Below are 21,206 nucleotides of genomic sequence, written 5' to 3'. Positions count from 1 at the left end.
ACATGGAAGGCTGTCACACTGTTGGCCTTGGCATCAGCAAGACGTGTGTCAGAGTTGGGGGCGTTGTCTCACAAGAGCCCCTACTTCATTTTCCATGAGGATAGAGCTGAGATCAGAACGCGTCACCAGTTTCTTCCTAAGGTTGTGTCTGCTTTTCATATCAACCAACCTATTGTGGTGCCAGTCCTTGGATGTTGTGAGGGCCTTGAAGGTATATGTGAAGCGGACAGCTCGCCACAGGAAATCGGACACGATAAGATTGGGTGTCCTGCTTCAAAGCAGATAATTGCTCGCTGGATCAGGCTAACTATACAGCATGCTTATTCCACGACAGGATTGCAGATTCCAAGATCTGTACAGGCCCACTCTACTCGTTTAATGGGTTCTTTCAGTGCGGCTGCCCGGGGTGTCTCGGCTCTACAGCTTTGCCGAGCGGCTACTTAGTCTGGTTCGAACACGTTTATTAAGTTCTACAAGTTCGATACTTTGGCCTATGAGGACCTAAAGTTTGGTCAATCAGTTCTGCAGGAACCTCAGCACTCTCCCTCCCGTATTGGGAGCTTTGGTACATCCCCGTGGTACTAAATAGAACTCCTGCATCCTCTAGGACGTAAGAGAAAATAGGATTTTAATTACCTACCAGTAAATCCTTTTCTCGTAGTCCGTAGAGGATACTGGGCGCCCGCCCAGTGCTTCGTGTTTCCTGCAGTGGGTACTTGGTTAAGTATTGGTTCAGCTGTTGCTGTTCATGTTTCTTGTTTGGTTAGCATGGCTTTCCTTTGGTTTATGTGTGTGCTGGTTCGAATCTCACCACTGTCTATGTATATCCTTCTCTTAAAGTATGTCTGTCTCCTCGGGCACAGTTTCTAGTTAGTCTGGTAGGAGGGGCAAAGAGGGAGGAGCCAGCTCACACTATTAAACTCTTAAAGTGCCTATGGCTCCTAGTGGACTCGTCTATACCCCATGGTACTAAATGGAACCCCAGTATCCTCTACGGACTACGACAAAAGGATTTACCGGTAGGTAATTAAAATCCTATTTTTTTGTTAGAACATTATATACTTTTTCAGTTAAATACTGTCAAACAATGAACACCAATTTTCTTAAATAAAATAGTAATTGATTGCATGTGGGAAAATTGAAAATTAGCCAGAGGAAGAGACGCCTGTTGTGAGAATATGCAATGTATCCAGACAAAATGCCTATAATTAATGCTTTATAATAAAAAAAATTTTCTCCACGTCTTAAACCTAAATCAGGCATTTTGTTTAAGGCAAAGTTGAGTAGCTGATGCGACTTTAATTTAGTGTGACTTGCCTGCATGTATTTTTAAGTGCTCAGAGGGAATTCACATTGTATTATTTGCACCGTAGCGCACTGCATAAAATATTCATGGAAGTGTCACTTTTCCATAGGTGGCACTCCAGGCAGAGCGGCTACTTTTCTAAACTTTGAATTTAGAAAGTCACAAATCCATGAGGCAAGTTGAGATAAAGCATATGCTCTGAAAGCGCATTACCCTGCAGCCTTTGGCAGAGTCCTTTTGTGACCAGTAAGATGTCAATACCTGTTTAACTTTAGACATGAGGAACATTACTGTGTGTAATGGAATGAAAGCAAAGTCTTGTAAATATTATAGATCCAGTGGGCCACCCCTCCAGCCCTGCAGTGCTTATGTTCCAGCTGTCAGGATGAACACAGTTTATTTACAGTTCAAGTTCAGAGAGCTATTACTTGTATTTTTATTTATTTCTTTTCATTGTCTAATCTTTGAACTTGTGCAATATTTTGGATTTTGTTTTTAAATGCCTGTGTACTCTCTCTTCATTAAAGAGGAATTAGTAAGGAGGGGGGGGGGGGGGGGGATAATAGGGCAGAAATTACATTGCATACAGTTTTCTTTAATGGGGAGTGGGGGCAGAAATTCAAATACTTAAAATTTTCTTTAATGTCTGTGGAGATAAATTAAAGTTTGACGTAATTCTGGAAGACTCTGTGACAACTCATGGGCCCAACACTCAATCATTAATGATCGAGATACCTTTCATATCTTTCAGTGTGGAGGCACCAGCGATGAACGATGTGCGGCCTTGTGCTCGTTCATTGTTGATGCCCCGTGCAGCCATTATGATGCTCTGTATCTTTTCCATACTTGATAGCAGTCTGCAAATATTTATTCAAGGCCATATGCACTGGCCTGCCGTGGATAACGTAGTCCACATCAGAAATCAACATGGCACTATTACTTCCCGCAGTACATAACGGTCTAGTACGCAATACATCTCCTACTGTCTCAGCAGCCCAGGCCGATGCACTAATCCCGCTGCTGCCACCACTTTGTCATGATGCTGCTGGCCAATTCTACAAATACGCCAATTTGAGAATTGACACATGCGACGTGGGGGGTCACTTGATACATGGTATTATCAAACACGGTACACTGTCACCAGCCGAAGGAACAGCACTATATTTGAAGGAAAACTTCGGCCCTTACGTTCATACACAATTATTAATATTTCAAGAAATCGGTAAAATGCCACACGGGGATTTGGTTCATAAGAATCACAGAAAATCAGAACTAGAATTTTTGAAATTTCATTCCAAGAATGCTTCAGAGCTTTAGTTACAAAAGAGTGTTACAAAGATTAATAAGATTTTAAAAATACACACAGATTATGGCACAGTCTCCAACAAATGAAAGAACTAAAAATACAGAAAACCTATCTCACTTACTCAAACGAACTTAGATGGTACTGTTGTGGGGGAATTTCACAGAATATATAATGGTCATATCCAGCGTGTAGCTGTCTTCCCTAAGAGATGCACACTCAGTCCCAGTGAGAGGGACAGATGTAGCCCTCAGCTGCAGCAGCCCCCACCCTTGGGATTTCTAACCACCTCCCTGCTGGACACTAATCATACACCATTTTTACATCCGGTAGGTGCCTGACAACAGGCACGGGAAGGTGTTTTAGCCCAGAGGGCAGAGGATTCTCTTTAAAAAAGAGTGGGGTCTGTGAAGATCTGTACCTTGTCACCCCTGAATGGTTTTATGACTAGCCAGGAAGTTTAGTGGCTTAGTCATGTAAACATGTGGAATTCCTTTATTTTCCATCAGGTGTGATTGATCCGAACGTCTCTCCCTTATCATCATTTACAACCTCTGGTCTGGTCATCGGCACATGGAGCATTGGTTTCATCCCTAACTTTAGGGTCTGTAGATAAGAGTTGATTTCAGGAAGACAGAATCTGCACGCTCTCTCCCCCAGCCTGGATACTTGTAGGTCAAACGCAGGACATAACCTATCAGCCATTTTGTCACAGAAACTTAGGTCACATCTGAACTGTCACTTGAAATCATTATTGGTGATTATTTCTGCAGGTAATCACCACACCTTAGATCACATATAATTTGTGATTCTCCTTTCTGCATTTAAACATGACATGTAGGATAAATGGTTTCATGTTTAATATTCTCTTTACTGATTTTTGTTTACTTGTTAAGGTGTTCTTCAAACACTTAGATTAATGAAGGATTTGGAAGTAGAAGTAGACCTGGAAACTTTTTCTGATTATATTGCAAAGATGATGTCAGACTCCACAACTGTGGACGCTGTTCTGCAGGTATGTTAATGTCTCCCTATTCTAGACTTCCCAGAGACCCTTCTTAGGTTTATCTCTGACATTTGTAAAGCTGCTTTATTCTGAAATCTTTTGTGATACCATGTCTAGCTGGGTTGCTTATATACATTGCAAATGTCTATAAATGATAAATGTATGTTGCATGGAAATGAAGAAATAGGGTGATACCAGATTTTTAATTTTTGTTTTATGCATGTTTTGGGAAGTGGTGTCTTTGAAGAATGTGCAGACCCTGCCTTTGTGGAATCTTTTATTTACAGTTACATGTAATAGAACCGCAGGGTGCCTAATCATACGTGAACCGTCTGCTAAAGTCTATGTGATCAGTGCAGAAGGTTAAATAAGGACAGATGTTTGCAATGTGGACCCTTTAACTATTGTTTTCATTCTATATAAAAAGAAAAGACTGCAAATAATAACTATTCATCTTAACTTAGGTTTACACCAGGATTGGTTATTTAGACATTTGGGGTTTGTGTAACATGCAGAACATAGACCAGCTCATGTCTTCAGAGCAACACAGGCTAAAGCTGCACCACCCACACCGATCCCCTGTCCACTTTAGCCACACTTGTAGGCTAATAGATTAGACTAGATCCAGCCTTCCATCAATCGGCCAAACTACTTTTCAGTTTCATTGGATCCCATCTGTGAGGTTGGCAGGTGATTGCGGATACAAGTCAATGGCGATACTCTTTTTAACTACATTTCTCTTACGTCCTAGAGGATGCTGGGGACTCCAAAAGGACCATGGGGTATAGACGGGATCCGCAGGAGCTTGGGCACACTAAAAAAACTTTGACTGGGTGTGAACTGGCTCCTCCCTCTATGCCCCTCCCCCAGACCTCAGTTAGACTTTGTGACCAGGAGTGACTGGACACACACTAGGGGAGCTCTACAGAGTTTCTCTAGAAAGACTTTTGTTAGGTTTTTTATTTTCAGGGAGACCTGCTGACTACAGCCTCCCTGCATCGTGGGACTGAGGGGAGAGAAGTCAGACCCACTTCTTCTTAGTTAAGGGCTCTGCTTCTTAGCTCCAGAGGGTTCGATCACTTGGTTCGCCTAGCTGCTTGTTCCCGGAGCCGCGCCGTCACCCCCCTCACAGAAGCCAGAAGAAAGAAGCCGGGTGAGTATTAGAAGAACCGAAGACTTCAGTGACGGCAGAAGACTTCAGTAACGAGGTACAGCGCAGCGGTAGCGCTGCGCTCAATGCTCCCACACATGTCACCAACGCCCTGGGCAGCAGTTACTGGGGTCAGTGGCTGGCAAAAACACTTTATACGGGGTACGGACACCGTATAGATTACCCCCGCCAGTGTACAGATTTTGAAATTTAGCGGGCTACAGCGCGCCGGGAAGGGGCTGGGCTTAGCCGCACATTGCTCACCAGCACCATTTTCTCCTATCTCTACAGTGCTGCAGAGACGCTGGCCCGGACCTCCAAGCTCCCGCAAGTAACAGGGAGGAAAAACGAGGTGGCACATAAAATTTGGTGCTTTCTTTTGGTTTGAACAGCGCTGATCATATATACTATTCTGTTAGTGTATAGGCGCTGGGGTGTAAGCTGGCATACTCCCTCTGTGTTTCTCCCTACGGGCTTCTCCGTGGGTCTGTCCCCGTGCTTGTGGCCTGTGTGAGTGTGGGTGTGTCGGCACTAGGTGTCGACATGTCTGAACCTGGGTGTTCCTGCCCGGAGGAAGTTATGGGGGGGGGGGGTGCAGAAAAGGATTTAAGTATGGCTCTGTCGGCACAGCCGACTGCTGATTGGATGACTATGCTGAGTACACTGAATGCGAATGTGGCTTTATTATCTAAGAGACTGGATAAATCTGAATCTCAGACACAAACATGGAGACAGTCCGTGGAGGACGCTTTGTCTCAGGTACAGACAGTCTCAGGGTCACAAAAGCGTGCTTTTAACCAGATGGCAGATACAGGTACCGACACAGATTCGGACTCCGCTGTCCATTTAAATGAGGCTTCTTTGCATCCTCGGGTTGTTAAGAGTATTCAGTACAGGATTATAGCCATTAAAGATGTTTTACGTATATCTGAGGAACCTGCCGTTCCGGACACAAGAGTTTGTTTATTTAAAGGGAAAAGACCTGAGGTAAAATTTCCCCCCTCTCATGAAATGAATGCGCTTTGTGAAAAGGCTTGGGAGTCGCCTGAAAAATGGTGGCAGATTCCCAAGAGAATTTTGATGGCATATCCTTTCCCCTCTGACGACAGGGAAAAATGGGAATCGTCTCCAAATGTGGACAATGCTCTCTCACGATTGTCCAAGAAGGTGGCTCTTCCGTCTCCTGACACGGCTGCTCTCAAGGATCCGGCAGATCGCAAGCTGGAGACGACATTGAAGTCCATTTTCGTCAATACTGGTGCATTGCTCAGACCTGCTGTGGCGTCGGTATGGGTGAGTAGTGCTATTGCTAAGTGGGATGATAATTTGGCCTCTGATATGGATGCTCTTGATAGAGATAATATTCTTTTGACTCTTGGTTATATCAAGGACGCTGCAGATTACCTAAAGGATGCGGCGAGGGATGTTGGCCTCTTGGGATCAAGAGCCAATGCCATGGCGATTTCGGCCAGGAGGGCGCTGTGGGTTCATCAATGGAATGCGGATGGCCTGGCTGACCTGGTGTCGACCGCTACTGCGGGCAAGTCATCTTTCTTCCCTATGTTCCCACACAACAGAAGAAGGCACCCCATCAACAGATGTAGTCCTTTCGGCCTAATAAATACAAAAGAGGTAAGGGCTCGTCCTTCCTAGCTTCAAAAGGTAGAGGAAGGGGAAGGAAGTCACCTGCAGTGTCAGGCACCCAGGAACAAAAGTCCTTCCCCGCCTCTACCAAGTCCACCGCATGACACTGGGGCTCCCCTGGGGGAGTCCCTACCGGTGGGGGGGTCGTGTACGATTCTTCAGTCAGGTCTGGGTTCGTACGGCTCCGGATCCTTGGGTCTTAGACATAGTGCCAAGGGTACAGACTGGAGTTTCAGGAGATGCCCCCCAACCGGTTTTTCGTGTCGGCCTTGCCAGCTTCTCTTCCGGAAAGAGAAGTGGTAACTGCTGCAATACAAAAGCTGTGTCAACAGAGGGTTGTTGTGCTGGCTCCCCCGTCCCAACGGGGGGAAGGATTCTATTCGAGCCTCTTTGTCGTACCGAAGCCGGACGGCTCGGTCAGACCGATTCTGTACCTGAAATCCCTCAATCCATACTTGAAAACTTTCAAGTTCAAGATGGAGTCTCTTCGAGTGGTGATCTCCAGCCTCGAAGGGGGGGATTTTATGGCATCAGTCGACATAAAGGATGCTTACTTACACATCCCGATATACCCTCCTCATCAGGCTTTCCTGAGGTTCGCGGTGCAGGATTGTCATTACCAATTTCAGGCGTTGCCGTTTGGGCTTTCCACGGCCCCGAGGGTTTTCACCAAGTTAATGGCGGAAATGATGGTCCTCCTTCGCAAGCAAGGGGTCACAATTAGCCCGTACTTGGACGATCTCCTGATAAATGCAAGGTCCAAGGAACAGTTGTTAAGAAATGTGGATCTCTCCCTGTCGGTACTGCGTCATCACGGTTGGATTCTAAATTCAGTTGTTCCCGGCCACTCGGCTGCCCTTCCTGGGCATGATCCTAGACACGGAGATAAAGAGAGTGTTTGTTTCTGTCGGAGGACAAAGCTCTGGAAATCCAGACCATGGTCAGGGAGCTTCTGAGGCCGACAAGTGTGTCGATTCATCAATGCCCTCGAGTACTAGGGAAGATGGTTGCGGCTTACCGAAGCCATTCCGTTTGGCAGGTTTCATGCCGGGTGTTTCAGTGGGATCTGCTGAAAAAATGGTCCGGGTCTCACCTGCACATGCACCGGAAAATAAGTGTCTTCCAGGGCCAAGATTTCTCTCCTGTGGTGGCTGCAAGGCTCTCACCTTCTAGAGGGACGCTGATTCGGAATCCAGGACTGGGTCCTGCTGACAACGCAAGGAAGAAATTTCCAGGGAAAATGGTCAAGCCAGGAATCTTGTCTCCACATAAATGTTCTCGAGTTGAGAGCCATTTACAACGGCCTGCTGCAAGCAAAGAACCTTCTTCAGGGTCTCCCTGTCCTGGTCCAGTCGGACAACATAACAGCGGTGGCGTACGTAAACCGCCAAGGCGGAACAAGGAGCAGAGCGGCTATGGCGGAGGCCACAAGAATCCTTCGCTGGGCGGAACAGCACGTGAGCTCTCTGTCAGCGGTCTTCCTCCCGGGCGTGAACAACTGGGATGCAGACTTCCTCAGCAGACACGATCTCCATCCGGGAGAGTGGGCTCTTCATCAAGAGGTATTTGCAGAAGTGACAAGGCGTTGGGGAATTCCTCTGATAGACATGATGGCGTCTCGCCTCAACAAGAAACTTCCGAGGTATTGTTCCAGGTCAAGGGACCCCCAGGCCAGTGCAGTGGACGCCCTGGTGACTCCGTGGGTGTTTCAGTCGGTGTATGTGTTCCCTCCGCTTCCTCTCATTCCAAAGGTGCTGAGGATCGTACGACGAACAAGGGTTCAGGCGATACTCGTCGTTCCAGATTGGCCACGGAGGGTCTGGTATCCGGATCTTCAGGAATTACTAGTGGAAGATCCCTGGCCACTTCCTCTAAGAGAGGACCTGTTACTGCAGGGGCCCTGCCTGTTTCCGGACTTACCGCGGCTGCGTTTGACGGCGTGGAAGTTGAATGCCAAATCTTAGCTCAAAAAGGTATTCCCGGGGAGGTCATCCCCACTCTCCTTAAAGCTAGGAAGGAGGTTATGGCGAAACATCACCGTATTTGGAGGAAGTATGTTTCGTGGTGTGAAACCAAAGCAGCTCTAGCGGAGGAGTTTCACTTGGGTCGGTTTCTCCATTTTTTGCAGGCAGGCGTCGATGCAGGCCTGAAATTGGGTTCCATCAAAGTGCAGATTTCGGCTTTGTCTATTTTCTTTCAGAAAGAATTGGCTGTCCTTCCAGAGGTTCAGACTTTCGTGAAGGGAGTGCTGCATATCCATCCTCCATTTGTGGCGCCGTGGGATCTTGAAGTGGTCTTGCAGTTCCTTATGTCTCACTGGTTTAAACCTTTGGGTAAGGTTGAGTTAAGGTTTCTCACTTGGAAAGTGGTCATGCTTTTGGCTCTGGCGTCTGCCAGGCGAGTGTCAGAGTTGGCGGCCTTGTCTCACAAGACCCCTTATTTGATCTTCCATTCGGATAGAGCGGAATTGAGGACTCGTCAACAATTTCTGCCGAAGGTGGTTTCTTCGTTTCACATTAACCAACCTAGCGTGGTGCCTGTGGCTACGGATGCTGTGGTGGTTCCAAAGTCTCTTGATGTTGTAAGAGCTTTGAAAATTTACGTCGCCAGAACGGCTATTACCAGGAAAACAGAGGCTTTATTTGTCCTGTATGCTTCCAACAAGATTGGAAATCCTGCTTCTCAGTAAACTATTGCACGCTGGATGTGTAATACGATTCAGCAAGCTCATTCTTCGGCTGGGCTACCGTTGCCAAAGTCAGTAAAGGCCCATTCTACCAGAAAAGTGGGCTCATCTTGGGCGGCTGCCCGAGGGGTCTCGGCACTTCAGCTTTGCCGAGCAGCTACGTGGTCGGGTTCAGACACCTTTGCTTAGTTTTACAAGTTTGATACCCTGGCTGATGAGGACCTCATGTTTGCTCAATCGGTGCTGCAGAGTCGTCCGCACTCTCCCGCCCGTTCTGGAGCTTTGGTATAGACCCCATGGTCCTTTTTGGAGTCCCCAACATCCTCTAGGACGTAAGAGAAAATAGGATTTTAATACCTACCGGTAAATCCTTTTCTCCTAATCCGTAGAGGATGCTGGGCGCCCATCCCAGTGCGGACTGTTACTTGCAGTTGTTTTATTACTGGTTATATTTGTTTACACGTGGGTTGTGTATTCGTTATATTCAGCTTGTTGCTGTTGTTAATTCATACTGTTATCTGGTTTGTTGCTATTCCGGTTGTACGGTATGTTTGTGGTGTGGGCTGGTATGTTTCTCGTCCTTAGTTTAAACAAAAATCCTTTCCTCGAAATGTCCGTCTCTCCTGTGCACAGTTCCTATAACTGAGGTCTGGGGGAGGGGCATAGAGGGAGGAGCCAGTCACACCCAGTCAAAGTCTTTTTAGTGTGCCCAAGCTCCTGCAGATCCCGTCTTATACCCTATGGTCCTTTTGGAGTCCCCAGCATCCTCTACGGACTAGGAGAAAAGGATTTACCGGTAGGTATTAAAATCCTATTTTTCAAATATGCCTAATAATGGGCAAATCAGTTTTGAGAGATATATTCAAGTAGGGTCGAAAACTGCCGTCTGTCGAAAAGATGGCAGTTTTCGACTTTTTAAGGTTGAATCGTGATTCGACCTATTCAATCCCAGGTGTTTTTTTCGACAAGTCTGGGAATTCGACTTGGTGAATAGTACGTGAATTGGCGGTATAGCTGCCGATTCACGTTCTTTTGAGGGAAACGGGGCCAAATTCGACAGGATTTGGCCCCGTTTCCGACCATCTCAGTCCGACATAAAAAAATGTCGGACTGAGATGAGGGACCTTACAGGAGGAGAGGGGGGGGGGAGCCGCGGGCAGACAGTGGAGAGCAGCGCTACAGCAGGATGTCTCACAGCCGCGCCACTCACGTCAGCGTCCACCCGACTCCAGCAAGTGAGGTCACGCTTGCTGGAGCCGGGTGGACACTGCCGTGAGGTCATGCGGCTGTGAGACATCCTTCTGCAGTGCTGCTGTAGCGCTGCTCTCCTCCATCTGCCCGCGGCTGTCCCCGCTGGATGCATGCCAGAATGGATCCGACCCTAATTGAATATACCCCATAGGGGTCTATTCAATTACTGTCAGATTTTTCAAAAACTCGTAAAAACAGCACTTCCCGATTTTTTTATTTTCTTGTTTTTTCGGTAGAATTTGGATTCGACCTATTCAATTATAGTGCAGTTTTTCCGACTTTTAAAAAAATCCGACTTGTCGGAAAACGCGTGGATCAGCGGAATAGCAGCAGATCCACGTGTTTTGTCGGATTTGCGGACGATTCTGACAGTTTTTTGTTCCGTTTTCGACAATGTCAATCCGACTTATAAAAAAGTCAGATTCAACCTGTCGGAATTGCCCGCAAATTGAATACTGAACTGTCGGACCCTCTCCGTCTGAGAAAATCCGACAGGCATTGAATAGATCCCATAGTGTGTTACATTCTGGTCATTTTTATCTGGCCTGATATATTTCACCTGGTGCGTCTTCATATAGATTTATCATAAGTGGACTGCAATAGTAACTGTTTTTATAATATGCTTTATTTGCTATAATTTTTATAAACTGCTTTCATATGCCTGTCATTTTCCCTCCACTTTAGGACAGTGAATGTCAGCAAGAACTAAGCAAGTTGTATATGTCAATGTTGAGAATATCGCTGCTAAGCGGAAACTTCAAGCGCATGTGTTATTTCTGTAAGTATTTATGTATAAGGTATACAGCATATATAGAATGTTTGTTCTTCATTTTTCTAACAACTGAATGTGTTCGGTAGTTACTATGTTGTTTGCTTTTTATATATGTGTCAGATTGAGATTTGTTTATTTATCAGCAAGAGCGCCAAGCCACAGATAACTGTACGTTAGCTACAACTACTTTTCATGCTTGAAAGGTTAAAGTGGAGGTAGTTTGCTGCGTTAGTAATAATATGGCAATTATTTAGCTTTAAGGGGTTCTCTGTATGGGAAGGGACAGGTGGGTAGGACACCTATGACTTGCTGTATGCAGCAGGAAGGGATGCCATTAATATTGTGAATTTCTATAGATTACTGATTTAAAGGAGAACTTCAGGCAGTTGGTAAAGTTTATTTGCAAGTATTTGCAAGTCCACCTCTGCCAGTTGTTATATACAGTAATCGGGAAAACAAACCCTGTAAAGCCAGTGCATTGAAAGATGGTCACTTCTGTCATTTTCTATAAAGAATGACATCTGGCATGATGAGTTATCGGTATAAGGTATGCCATGTCGATGGACATAGAGCATTTGGTAACTTCTAGGCCACTAAGAATGCTCATGAGTGTAAGAATGTATAACCAGCCCATGTCTCAAGAGAAACATCCTGTGACGTCATCAAGCTGATAGACTGCAGAACGTTATCTCTGATGGATCACATGAGTTCACAACTCTTGCAATTACCAACAGCTAATTTAAAGAATGCCTAAGGCAGTGGTTCCCAAACTCTGCCCCCAGGGCACCCAAACAGTCCAGATTTTAAGGATATCCATGTCTAAACACAGGTGACTTAATTAGTACTTCAGTCCGTTTGATTATGCCATCTGTGCACAAACATGGATATCCCCAAAATCTGGACTGTTTGAGTGTCTTGAGGACTGAATCTGGCAACTACCGGCCTAGGGCACTTATAGCACATGAAAGGGCCGCATGTTATAGCTGCTTTTTCTCCATGATTATGTGTGTGTTAATAACTGTACCTTGAAATTTGGATTATCCTTAGGATCCACTATTAATGTAAGTTTAAAACTACCTGTTAAGTAAAGTTTCCTTTAAAGGACCTGACACTTATAAAAATACCAGCCAGCTTTTAAATGAGCGGCCTCAATAATTTTGGTGCCTGAATATGATGGCTCTAATCTGCTAACAGTGATGGTAATTTTATAGCTGCAGGAAACCTGCGGTCTATTCTGTGTGTACTGGGACCTTACTGTATAAAGCAAACTGTTTCATATGTCATTCGGATCGGTGGGTATGTACACCAGATATGTCCGGGGAACAAAGTTCACATACATATCAGGTTGTCCCTACAGAACAGCCGATAAATGACGCAGCTATATCTGTAGATCTAGCTATTTGTTCTACTAACCGCATCACAAGTGGGCGGGCATATTCCAGTGGATCTGCTGCCAGACATACAGTAGGCGGATCGTTTGTGCATGCACCTTACCAATCCATAGATCCGTCTGATAAGTGTGTTCCCAGCCATTGATATTTTGGGCATATTTTGTCGGAACCTCTCATGCTACTATAATGTGGATTATCCGTGAAGGATATTGTTGCCTGTTTATGCTCAAACCCCATAGAGGTGTCAGCTAAAACGAGCGTCATTTCCCTCACTATTACCCACAATGTGTATAGTGCAAAGTTCTGATGAAAAAATGCGCTTAATTTATTCTATCCCATAGATGCACACCGCTTTAGTAAAAGGGGCCTAGAGGTTTTGTAAAACTCCCACAAGGGTTGGAAAACCTTTTTAAAGTAATTTTATAGTGGACACCTAAACTAAATGGAGATCCCCATTTTGTGTGCTGAACAGATATTTCGTTTAACAATTTGCAAAGAACCAGTAACATCCTGACTAACATTGTGATCTGTCAAGGATTGAATGAAATCTCAAGCACTGAGCTCTGTTCATCTTGCCTCTGAATCCACTAATACCTAGAGAATCGACAGGCTGCCTTTTCATGTAGTGATGGGTGCACTTAAATAGTTTTATTAAAAAAAAATCAACATACACTCGTTTCACCGCTGATAGCAATTTTATCCTTTGTATAAAATTGTGAACATTTAGGAAGACACTGGAGGCAAATCTGTATGTCGGTTTATAATCTTCAAATATGTTAGTTATTAGTAACTGTACAATACGGAAAACTCCTCCAAAGTGCAGACTTGCTAGTCTCAGGGGGATGCGGTACCAACGCCAGAATCCAGCCCAGTGGAAAGCCAGACAGTCAGCATGCCGACTAGCAGGGACTATTCCCACTCGTGGGTGTACACGACACCCATAGAGTGGGAATAGAACCTGTAGCGTGCGTAATGAGCCACCGAGCCCGAAAGGGAGCTATAACCAACCTGTATTTATGCTGTTTTATCTACCTAAAGGTTAGTTCATTGATTTGTTTCACTTTGTAACATACGTAAACTGTTTTCATGCATGTAAGCTACATATTCAGACTATATCTTTCAGTATCATCCACAAAAATTCCATTTCTGAAAACCAGAAGTTTGATTTCTTGTTTCTCTGTGAGCTTTGTAAGGTAAGTGTAAGCACAATTTTCTGGCAATATTAATTGTGTAAAAGCACTGCAATGTCTATCCATTTTTGAGTGTTGTAATATCTGTGCTTCATCTTTGTTGCGTGCTTGGTGGGAATATAGACCTTAAACCAGTGGTTCCCAAACTATGACCTCAAGGTATCCTAATGCTGGGTACACACGAGATGGTCGGGGGATCGAGGCCGACAGCACGACTGATGGGAGATGTCGGTCAGCCGTAAACACTGAACGATATATCATTTATAGGCGCATTCAGCTGCATGGTGTCAGGTGTCTGGTCATCCCATTGGACAGCACAGCTGATGGGATGACCCCAATGTTGGCAAGCAGCAGCGTGCGGTAGTGCACAGCACCCAGTGTGCACTATGGGGTATATTCAATAAGAGTTAGATCCATCACGACATGCAGTTATTGGAATGGATCCAACAACCCCTATTCAATGGATGTCCAAATCCAACTGTCGGATATGGGCGTACACAGGGTTCTGTGCTGCCGCTGCTGTCGGCGGATGCGCTGAGAGCAGCGGCCAGGGGTGCAGATGGCGGCGGCCTGCGGGGATTAACAGCGGCGGGGGGAGCATAGATCGGCGGCCGGCGGGAAGAGCTGGCTGCGGGAGGACATGTCTGCGGCGGCAGATGGAGGCGCTGCATGGAGAGAGGTGCCTGGCCGGGGGGGGTGGTCAGGCACCTCTCTCCCTGCAGCTCCTTCCCCCGCCGCAGACATGTCCCCACGCAGCCAGCTCCTCCCGCCGGCCGCCGATCTCAGCTCCCCCAGCCGCCCGCAGCACCGCTCGTCTCCTCACCTCAATCCGACTTGATTTCAAGTCGGATTGAGTTTGTCGGAAAGGGGGCCAAAACCTGTCTGATTTGGCCCCATTTCCGACAGAAGCACGCGGATCGGTGGCTATTCCGCTGATCCACGCGTTCCGACAAATTGGGAATTCCCGACTTGTCAGAAAAAATCAGCCCCTATTGAATAGGTCGGAAACCCTTTCCGACGTATTTCTTTTTCATCCACTAGGGGTCATTGGAGTACTCTTGGGATATGGACGGCTTCCACAGGAAGTAGGCACTGAATAAATTAATTTTGAAACTACACCTCCCCTCCATATCCCTGAGTACCTCAGTGTTTTTTCTGTGCTCAAACACAGTTAGTAGGCTTGTGGAGTTTGTCCACATTTCATTGGAATTTTTTCTAAGTTTTTTCTTTTTTCAACGATTTACCACATCCCTTCCCCCCTTCCAATAGGCGTGGGTCCGGGATAGTGAAGGCTGCTATAGCAGCTGTGGGTGTCGGACCTCTCTACAAAGAGCTCCCTCACTACCACGTGCCAGGACTAAAACCTGCAGTAAAGGCTGGATGGAACTTACAGAGAAGCCCCGTCATAGCCCTCACCACAGGGTCCAGGTATGTTGAACGGGGCGGTCAGCTCACGCTGCCGCCCCGCTGTGTGGGATACTGTGTGTGTGTGTGGCCGCCCGCCGCTGCCTTCAGCCGCCCGCCGCCGCTTCCAGCGCCGCTGTTTAAGCTGTCTCCCCCGCCGCTCTGAGCCGCGTCGGCCACGTGGTTTTATGCATAGGCCGCTTCACGGCTCTATGCAGCGCGCTCCCAGGCCCTCGAGTTACACGGAGCACGGGGGGGGGGCACACAAATGAGAGACAAAGGGCAGGCTCCTTAGCCTAGTGAGTAACTTTGCTGCCACAGTGATGTTCCCTGTACACAGAAATGTCAGGGTCACTGGATATAATCTCATGATTCAACTCTTATTGATAAAGGGAATACAGCAGCGCTGCATATGTATTACAATAGGCTATGAAGTCTTTGTTAAAACAAGATTAACCATGTTTCCTGTTGTATTTCCAGAATTTCCTGTGTTACATCTCTCCTCCATTGAAGGCGCAGGGGTGTTAAGGGGAATTTGGGATCAGGCATATTGCTGGCGTGCACTGCACTTGGCCAGATATATATTTATAGAGACACCTTAGTGCTATTTACTGAGTCGTGCAAGTTGTCCCTCTTTGTTTTTTTTGTTTTTTTGTATTGTCTGTCTGCATGAGTAAGACACCAGCAATTACTAATAAGCAGTTTCCCTGCCATGTCTAAAACATGGGTATACACTCACTTCTCTTACTAATTATTTATTTCATAAACTGTTTATAATGATCCTAAAGACTGCAAATCTGAATCATGGCTGTGGCAGCCAAATACTGGCTTTGTTCACTGTTGTAAGTAAGATGTTATATCAATTGGTCAGCACATGGTGCTTATAAAACAGTATCTGTGGAGCACTGCAAAGCCTGCAGCAGCTTTGGCTTAATTCACTTGGCCACACCACACTGGATACGCCCAATCTCATCTGATTTTGGAAGCTAAGCAGTGTTGGGCCTGATTAGCCACCTGGGAGTACAAGGTGCTGTAGGTATTTTTAATCTACAGCCACACCACTCTGGATACGCCCAAACTCATCTGAGATTGGAAGCTAAGCAATGTTGCATATTGTTTTGCCATCTGGGGGAAACTGGTGATCCAACTAGATTGCATACTAATACATGCTAGTTTAAACTGTTAAAAATAGCTCAGTTTGGGTTTACACTATCAATATAAACCTACCATATGTTTAACAGTCAGGATAGCTCTCCAGAGGCCGCTCCCAAGAGCGCGCTCCCGGCGCCGGCCACTGGATAGGGCCCATTAACTAAGCTGTGGTTAAGCAGCAGTCATCTCAGGTTTTAAGCCTGTGTGAGGTCACATTTAGTTTCAGACTTCTAAAAATGTATTATACCTCTGTATCAGTATATATCTGGATATTTGTATATGGGTATATAATATATATGTGTATGTATGCATATATGGAATATATATATATATATTTATTAAGGTCTGAGTATGTGTGAATATACATTGTTGTATGTATGTGTAGATATATATATATATATATAATATGCTGACATTAAAAATCTATTTTGCAGTAAGCAAGACTAATTGGTCAGCACACAGTGCTTATTAAACAGTATCTGTTGAGCACGGCAAACATGGTGAGTTCAGGCCTCATCTGCAGCAGCTTTGCTTATTGTTTTTACAGGTGGCTCTGTAGCTAAGTGGTTAGGCTTTCCGGCCACAGTGAACATTGTGATTGCATGGACACTGGTTCAGATCCTGGTTTAACAGGTGTTAAGAAAAAAAAACAAAAAAAAACATGGTAGGACACCATTTTCTTTTAACGTTACTTCCTGGTTCTTTCACGGAGGTTGCTGCTCTACAACACTTAGCATCTGGAGGAGCGGGGTGTTGTTAGGAGTTTAATTTATTAATTGTTTTTTGTACAGCATGACTCTACAGGAAGATTCACTATTGCTGGTAACCACATGCACGGTAAGACAGACCCTTACCGGTCCTCTTTTGGGGGAATGCGGGGGCATGTACTGCCTGAGGGGGAAAAAAAAAAGAATTTTTTTTTTACTGTTTCAGTTAGATTGTTGCGGTCGATTTGCCGCCAGCCCTCATAGCACCAGGGCAGTACGTCAGGTTCTCAGCGAAGGCTGAACGATTTCCAATGAGAGACAATTACAATTATTGGGTGTTTTACTACCTATCGGAGTGTACCCTACACAGCAGTAAGGCTGTTGCTTCGCCCTGCTTTGGTAAGGGTTTTGAGGTAACAAGGCTGTAGTGGCAGGGCACTCCAGTTCAGGTTTGCGCTAAATAAAGACCACCTTACACTTCTTGCTACCTACAGCTTCTTTGGACGTTGGCAGTTGGTTCTTGCATTTTCAGCTTCGCTAGTGGCGCATAATGTCCACTTTGGCTACGTTCCTAACAGGCGGAGTCGGATTCCAAACGAGATAGATCGTAGACCAAGTGGGGGGGAAAATCTGATTTCCTACCATTGTCTACGCGAATTCCTGAATGATTCCGTCTCAACGACTTCAATTCCTAGGCATGATTCTCGATACGGTAAATCAAAGAATTTACCTACCCGAACAGAAAGTACAGGTCATTCGTCATCTGGCACAATTAGTGCTCAAGCCACGCACAGTCTCTGTTCATTTGTGCATTCGCCTATTAGACACAATAGTGGCGGCTTTCGAAGCGCTTCAGTTCGGAGGACTTCACTCACGTCCTTTTCAATTGGATGTGCTCGCACAGTGGTCGGGCTCGCATCTGCAGATTTACCGCAGGGTGAGGTTGTCTCCAAGGGCCAGAGTGTCTCTACTCTGGTGGCTCAAAGTACAGAATCTAACCGTAGGGAAACGGTTCGGTGCCTGGAATTGGATAATTCTCACGGCGGACGCGAGACTCAGAGGTTTGGGAGCTGTAGTTCAAAATTATCAGCTCCAAGGTCTCTGGGCGGTTCACGAAAGATTGCTGTCTATAAATGTCATGGAACTCCGGGCAATTTACAATGCGCTACGACAAGCAGTGCACAGGCTGCAGGCTCAGGCTGTTCAGGTGCAGTCAGACAATGCGACGGCAGTCACATACATCAACAAACAAGAAGGAACGAAAAGCCGTATGGCAATGCGGGAAGTAGCTTGAATCCTCTATTGGGCCGAGTATCACCAAATGATATTGTCGGCAGTAGTCATTCCGGGAGTGGACAACTGGGAGGCGGATTATCTCAGCCGTCTGAATTTTCGTCCAGGAGAATGGGCATTAAATCCAGAAGTATTTCACATGCTGGTCCAGAAATGGAGTTACCCGCAGGTGGACCTGATGGCATCTCGCCACAATCATCAAACACCCCAGGTCGTGTCCAGAACGAGAGATCCAAAGGCAGTGGCGGTGGATGCTCTTACAATCACGTGGCCATACAGTCTCGTGTATCTGTTTCTACCGTTTCCACTGCTCCCTCTGTGGCTAAAACGGATCAAAGGAGAGTCCGTCACAGTTATACTAGTGGCGCTTCTTTGGCCTCGGAGAGCTTGGTTCTCGGATCTCCGCGGTCTACTCGCAGTCGGTCTTTGGCCGCTCCCACTACGTTCTGACCTGTTACAGCAGGGTCCGTTCCTTTACCCCGATTTAGCGCGGCCGCGTTTGACGGGGTGGCTGTTGAGACAGCCCTCTTAAGAAGAGAGGGCATTCCAGAATCGGTTATACCAACCGTGTTACGAGCTAGGAAGCCGGTTACGGCAGCTCATTATTACAGAATTTGGCGTGCCTATGTAGGTTGGTGTGAAGCTCGGAAGTTTCCGACATCATCTTTTAAGTTATCCCGTCTTTTGTTATTTCTACAGATGGGGTTAGATAGACGTCTGAGTTTATCCACACTTAAAGTGCAGATATCGGCGTTGTCCATTTATTTTCATAGTAGAGTGGCCCTATTGCCGTCGGTTCACACCTTTATGCAGGGTGTCCTCAGAGTTCAGCCTCCATTCACTCCACCTACTGCGCCATAAGACTTGAATCTGGTTTTTAGATTTCGTACAGTCTTTTTATTATGAACCTTTACAACAAGTGGATATTAAATTTCTCAATTGGGAAAACAATTTTTCTTTTAGCCTTAGCGTCAGCAAGGCGTGTTTCAGATTTGGGTGCTTTGTCGTGCAAGCCACCGTATTTAGTGTTTCATGATGACAGAGCGGAACTCCGGACGAATTCCGCTTTTCTACCAAAGGTAGTGTCATCTTTTCACATAACTCAACCAATACTAGTTCCTGTGTTACAGGAGACTCTGGTAGGTTGGATGTTGTACGCGCATTACGCGTTTATGTATCCCGAACGTCGACCGTTCGTAAGACGGATACGTTGTTTGCTCTCTATGATGCTGCCAAGATGAGTTGGCCAGCTTCTAGGCAGACCTTATCCAGTTGGATTAAACTGACCATACGTCAGGCTTACCTTCATGCTAGGTTACAGCCGCCTACATCAGTAACAGCTCATTCCACACGGGCTGTGGGAACATCATGGGCAGCGAGTCGTGGAGCTTCTACGACACAGCTTTGCCGGGCGGCTACATGGTCTTCGGTGCACACGTTTGTGCGCCTCTACAAGTTTGATACGTTGGCGGCATCAGCATCTAGCTTTGGCCGCCTAGTGTTACAAGTGCCAAACAGCTCTCCCGCCCACAGGGGAAACTTTGGTACGTCCCAAGAGTACTCCAGTGACCCCTAGTGGATGAAAAAGAAAATAGGATTTTGGTACTTACCAGGTAAATCCTTTTCTTTGAATCCATAGGGGGCACTGGACGCCCACCCAGAGCAGTTTACCTGGTTTGGGGTAGGTCCAGTAGATCTTATGGTAACACATTTTCACCGACTGGTTCAGATTAACAAGTTATGGTGTCAACTGTTTAGTTGTCAGTATTGTTGTGTCAACTTTATTGTTGTCCGTTATGTTATATGTAATTCTACATTGTCAACCTCTCTATCGCTCCTGTTCGGCTCAGTAAAAAACACTGAGGTACTCTGGGATATGGAGGGGAGGTGTAGTTTCAAAATTAATTTATTCAGTGCCTACTTCCTGTGGAAGCCGTCCATATCCCAAAAGTACTCCAGTGCCCCCTATGGATTCAAAGAAAAGGATTTACCTGGTAAGTACCAAAATCCTATTTTCTGTCGGAAGCTGATGTCTTTCCGACAAGACGGCAGCTTCCGACAGTTATTGAATACACCCCTATATGTCACTCCAATCCGCCAGAGCGGACGACATATCGCCTAATGTGTACCCAGATTTTCAGTCCAGGTTTAACGATATCCATGGTTGAGCACAGATTGTTGAATTAAATTGATTAAGGTACTAATTAAGTCACGTGCTAAAGCATGGATATACTGAAATCCTGGACTGTTAGGGTGCCTTGAGGACTGAGTTTGGGAACCTCTGCCTCAAACGTCACTGAACAATAACCAAATGAATTCACCTTTAGTATAGTGAACTAACATTTGCCCGCGGCTTTGCTCATGTGGATGTCTGTTATTGCTCAGCGGAACTAATTTTACAAAGATAGTAGTGCCATCTAATATTGGTATGTAAATGTTACGTAAAGCTGCCCATGGGGGAAGTAGCTGGTCCTAAGATCTACGCCTGCAGCTCTGAGGAGTTTTCACAGTGTGCAATATATGTTAATATATAAATTATTTATATACATATAGTCATTTTGGACTTGAGGAGCCTGCACGCGCCTAGTGTCAAGTGTTTTTAGGTCACTAAGCTCTATAATAGTGAAAACACTATCCAAATTCATCCGTAGTCTTTGCATGATGCTTGAACGAAAAGACAGACAAAAAATTGTTTTCTTTGTCTTCATAGTTCATAAACGGTCCCAAGAAGTATGTTTCTAAAAAATAAAAAAAAAATGTTATGTACAGATACAACCCTTACAGTTTTATTATACAGATGTACTGTAGTAATGGTCATTGCACCAGCGGCACGGGCCCACCTGGCGTGCGGCTGAATATGCCTGTTTATAACTAGCCTCAGCCTCATGTATTCCTAAGGCAGCGTGTGCATGCATGCGCCATAATCCGCGGGCATACTAGCCGAGTCCGCT

At 45.8% G+C, this 21,206-nt stretch overlaps 1 protein-coding gene across 3 annotated transcripts in view; it reads left to right on the top strand.

Annotated features, from left to right (window-relative positions):
- The window catches only part of LRPPRC (leucine rich pentatricopeptide repeat containing), a 491,686-nt gene that overhangs the window by 211,248 nt on the left and 259,232 nt on the right, over positions 1-21,206 (top strand). For all 3 annotated transcript variants that reach the window (XM_063918355.1, XM_063918354.1, XM_063918356.1), the window contains exons 12-14: positions 3,506-3,624; positions 11,031-11,124; positions 13,633-13,702. In XM_063918355.1, the coding sequence (XP_063774425.1) occupies positions 3,506-3,624; positions 11,031-11,124; positions 13,633-13,702 (283 nt within the window). The remainder of the gene's footprint in view (positions 1-3,505; positions 3,625-11,030; positions 11,125-13,632; positions 13,703-21,206) is intronic.

The sequence above is a fragment of the Pseudophryne corroboree genome, chromosome 4 (genome assembly GCF_028390025.1).
Source record: "Pseudophryne corroboree isolate aPseCor3 chromosome 4, aPseCor3.hap2, whole genome shotgun sequence".
Lineage (NCBI taxonomy): Eukaryota > Metazoa > Chordata > Amphibia > Anura > Myobatrachidae > Pseudophryne > Pseudophryne corroboree.
This window is presented reverse-complemented; position numbering and strand designations above follow the sequence as displayed.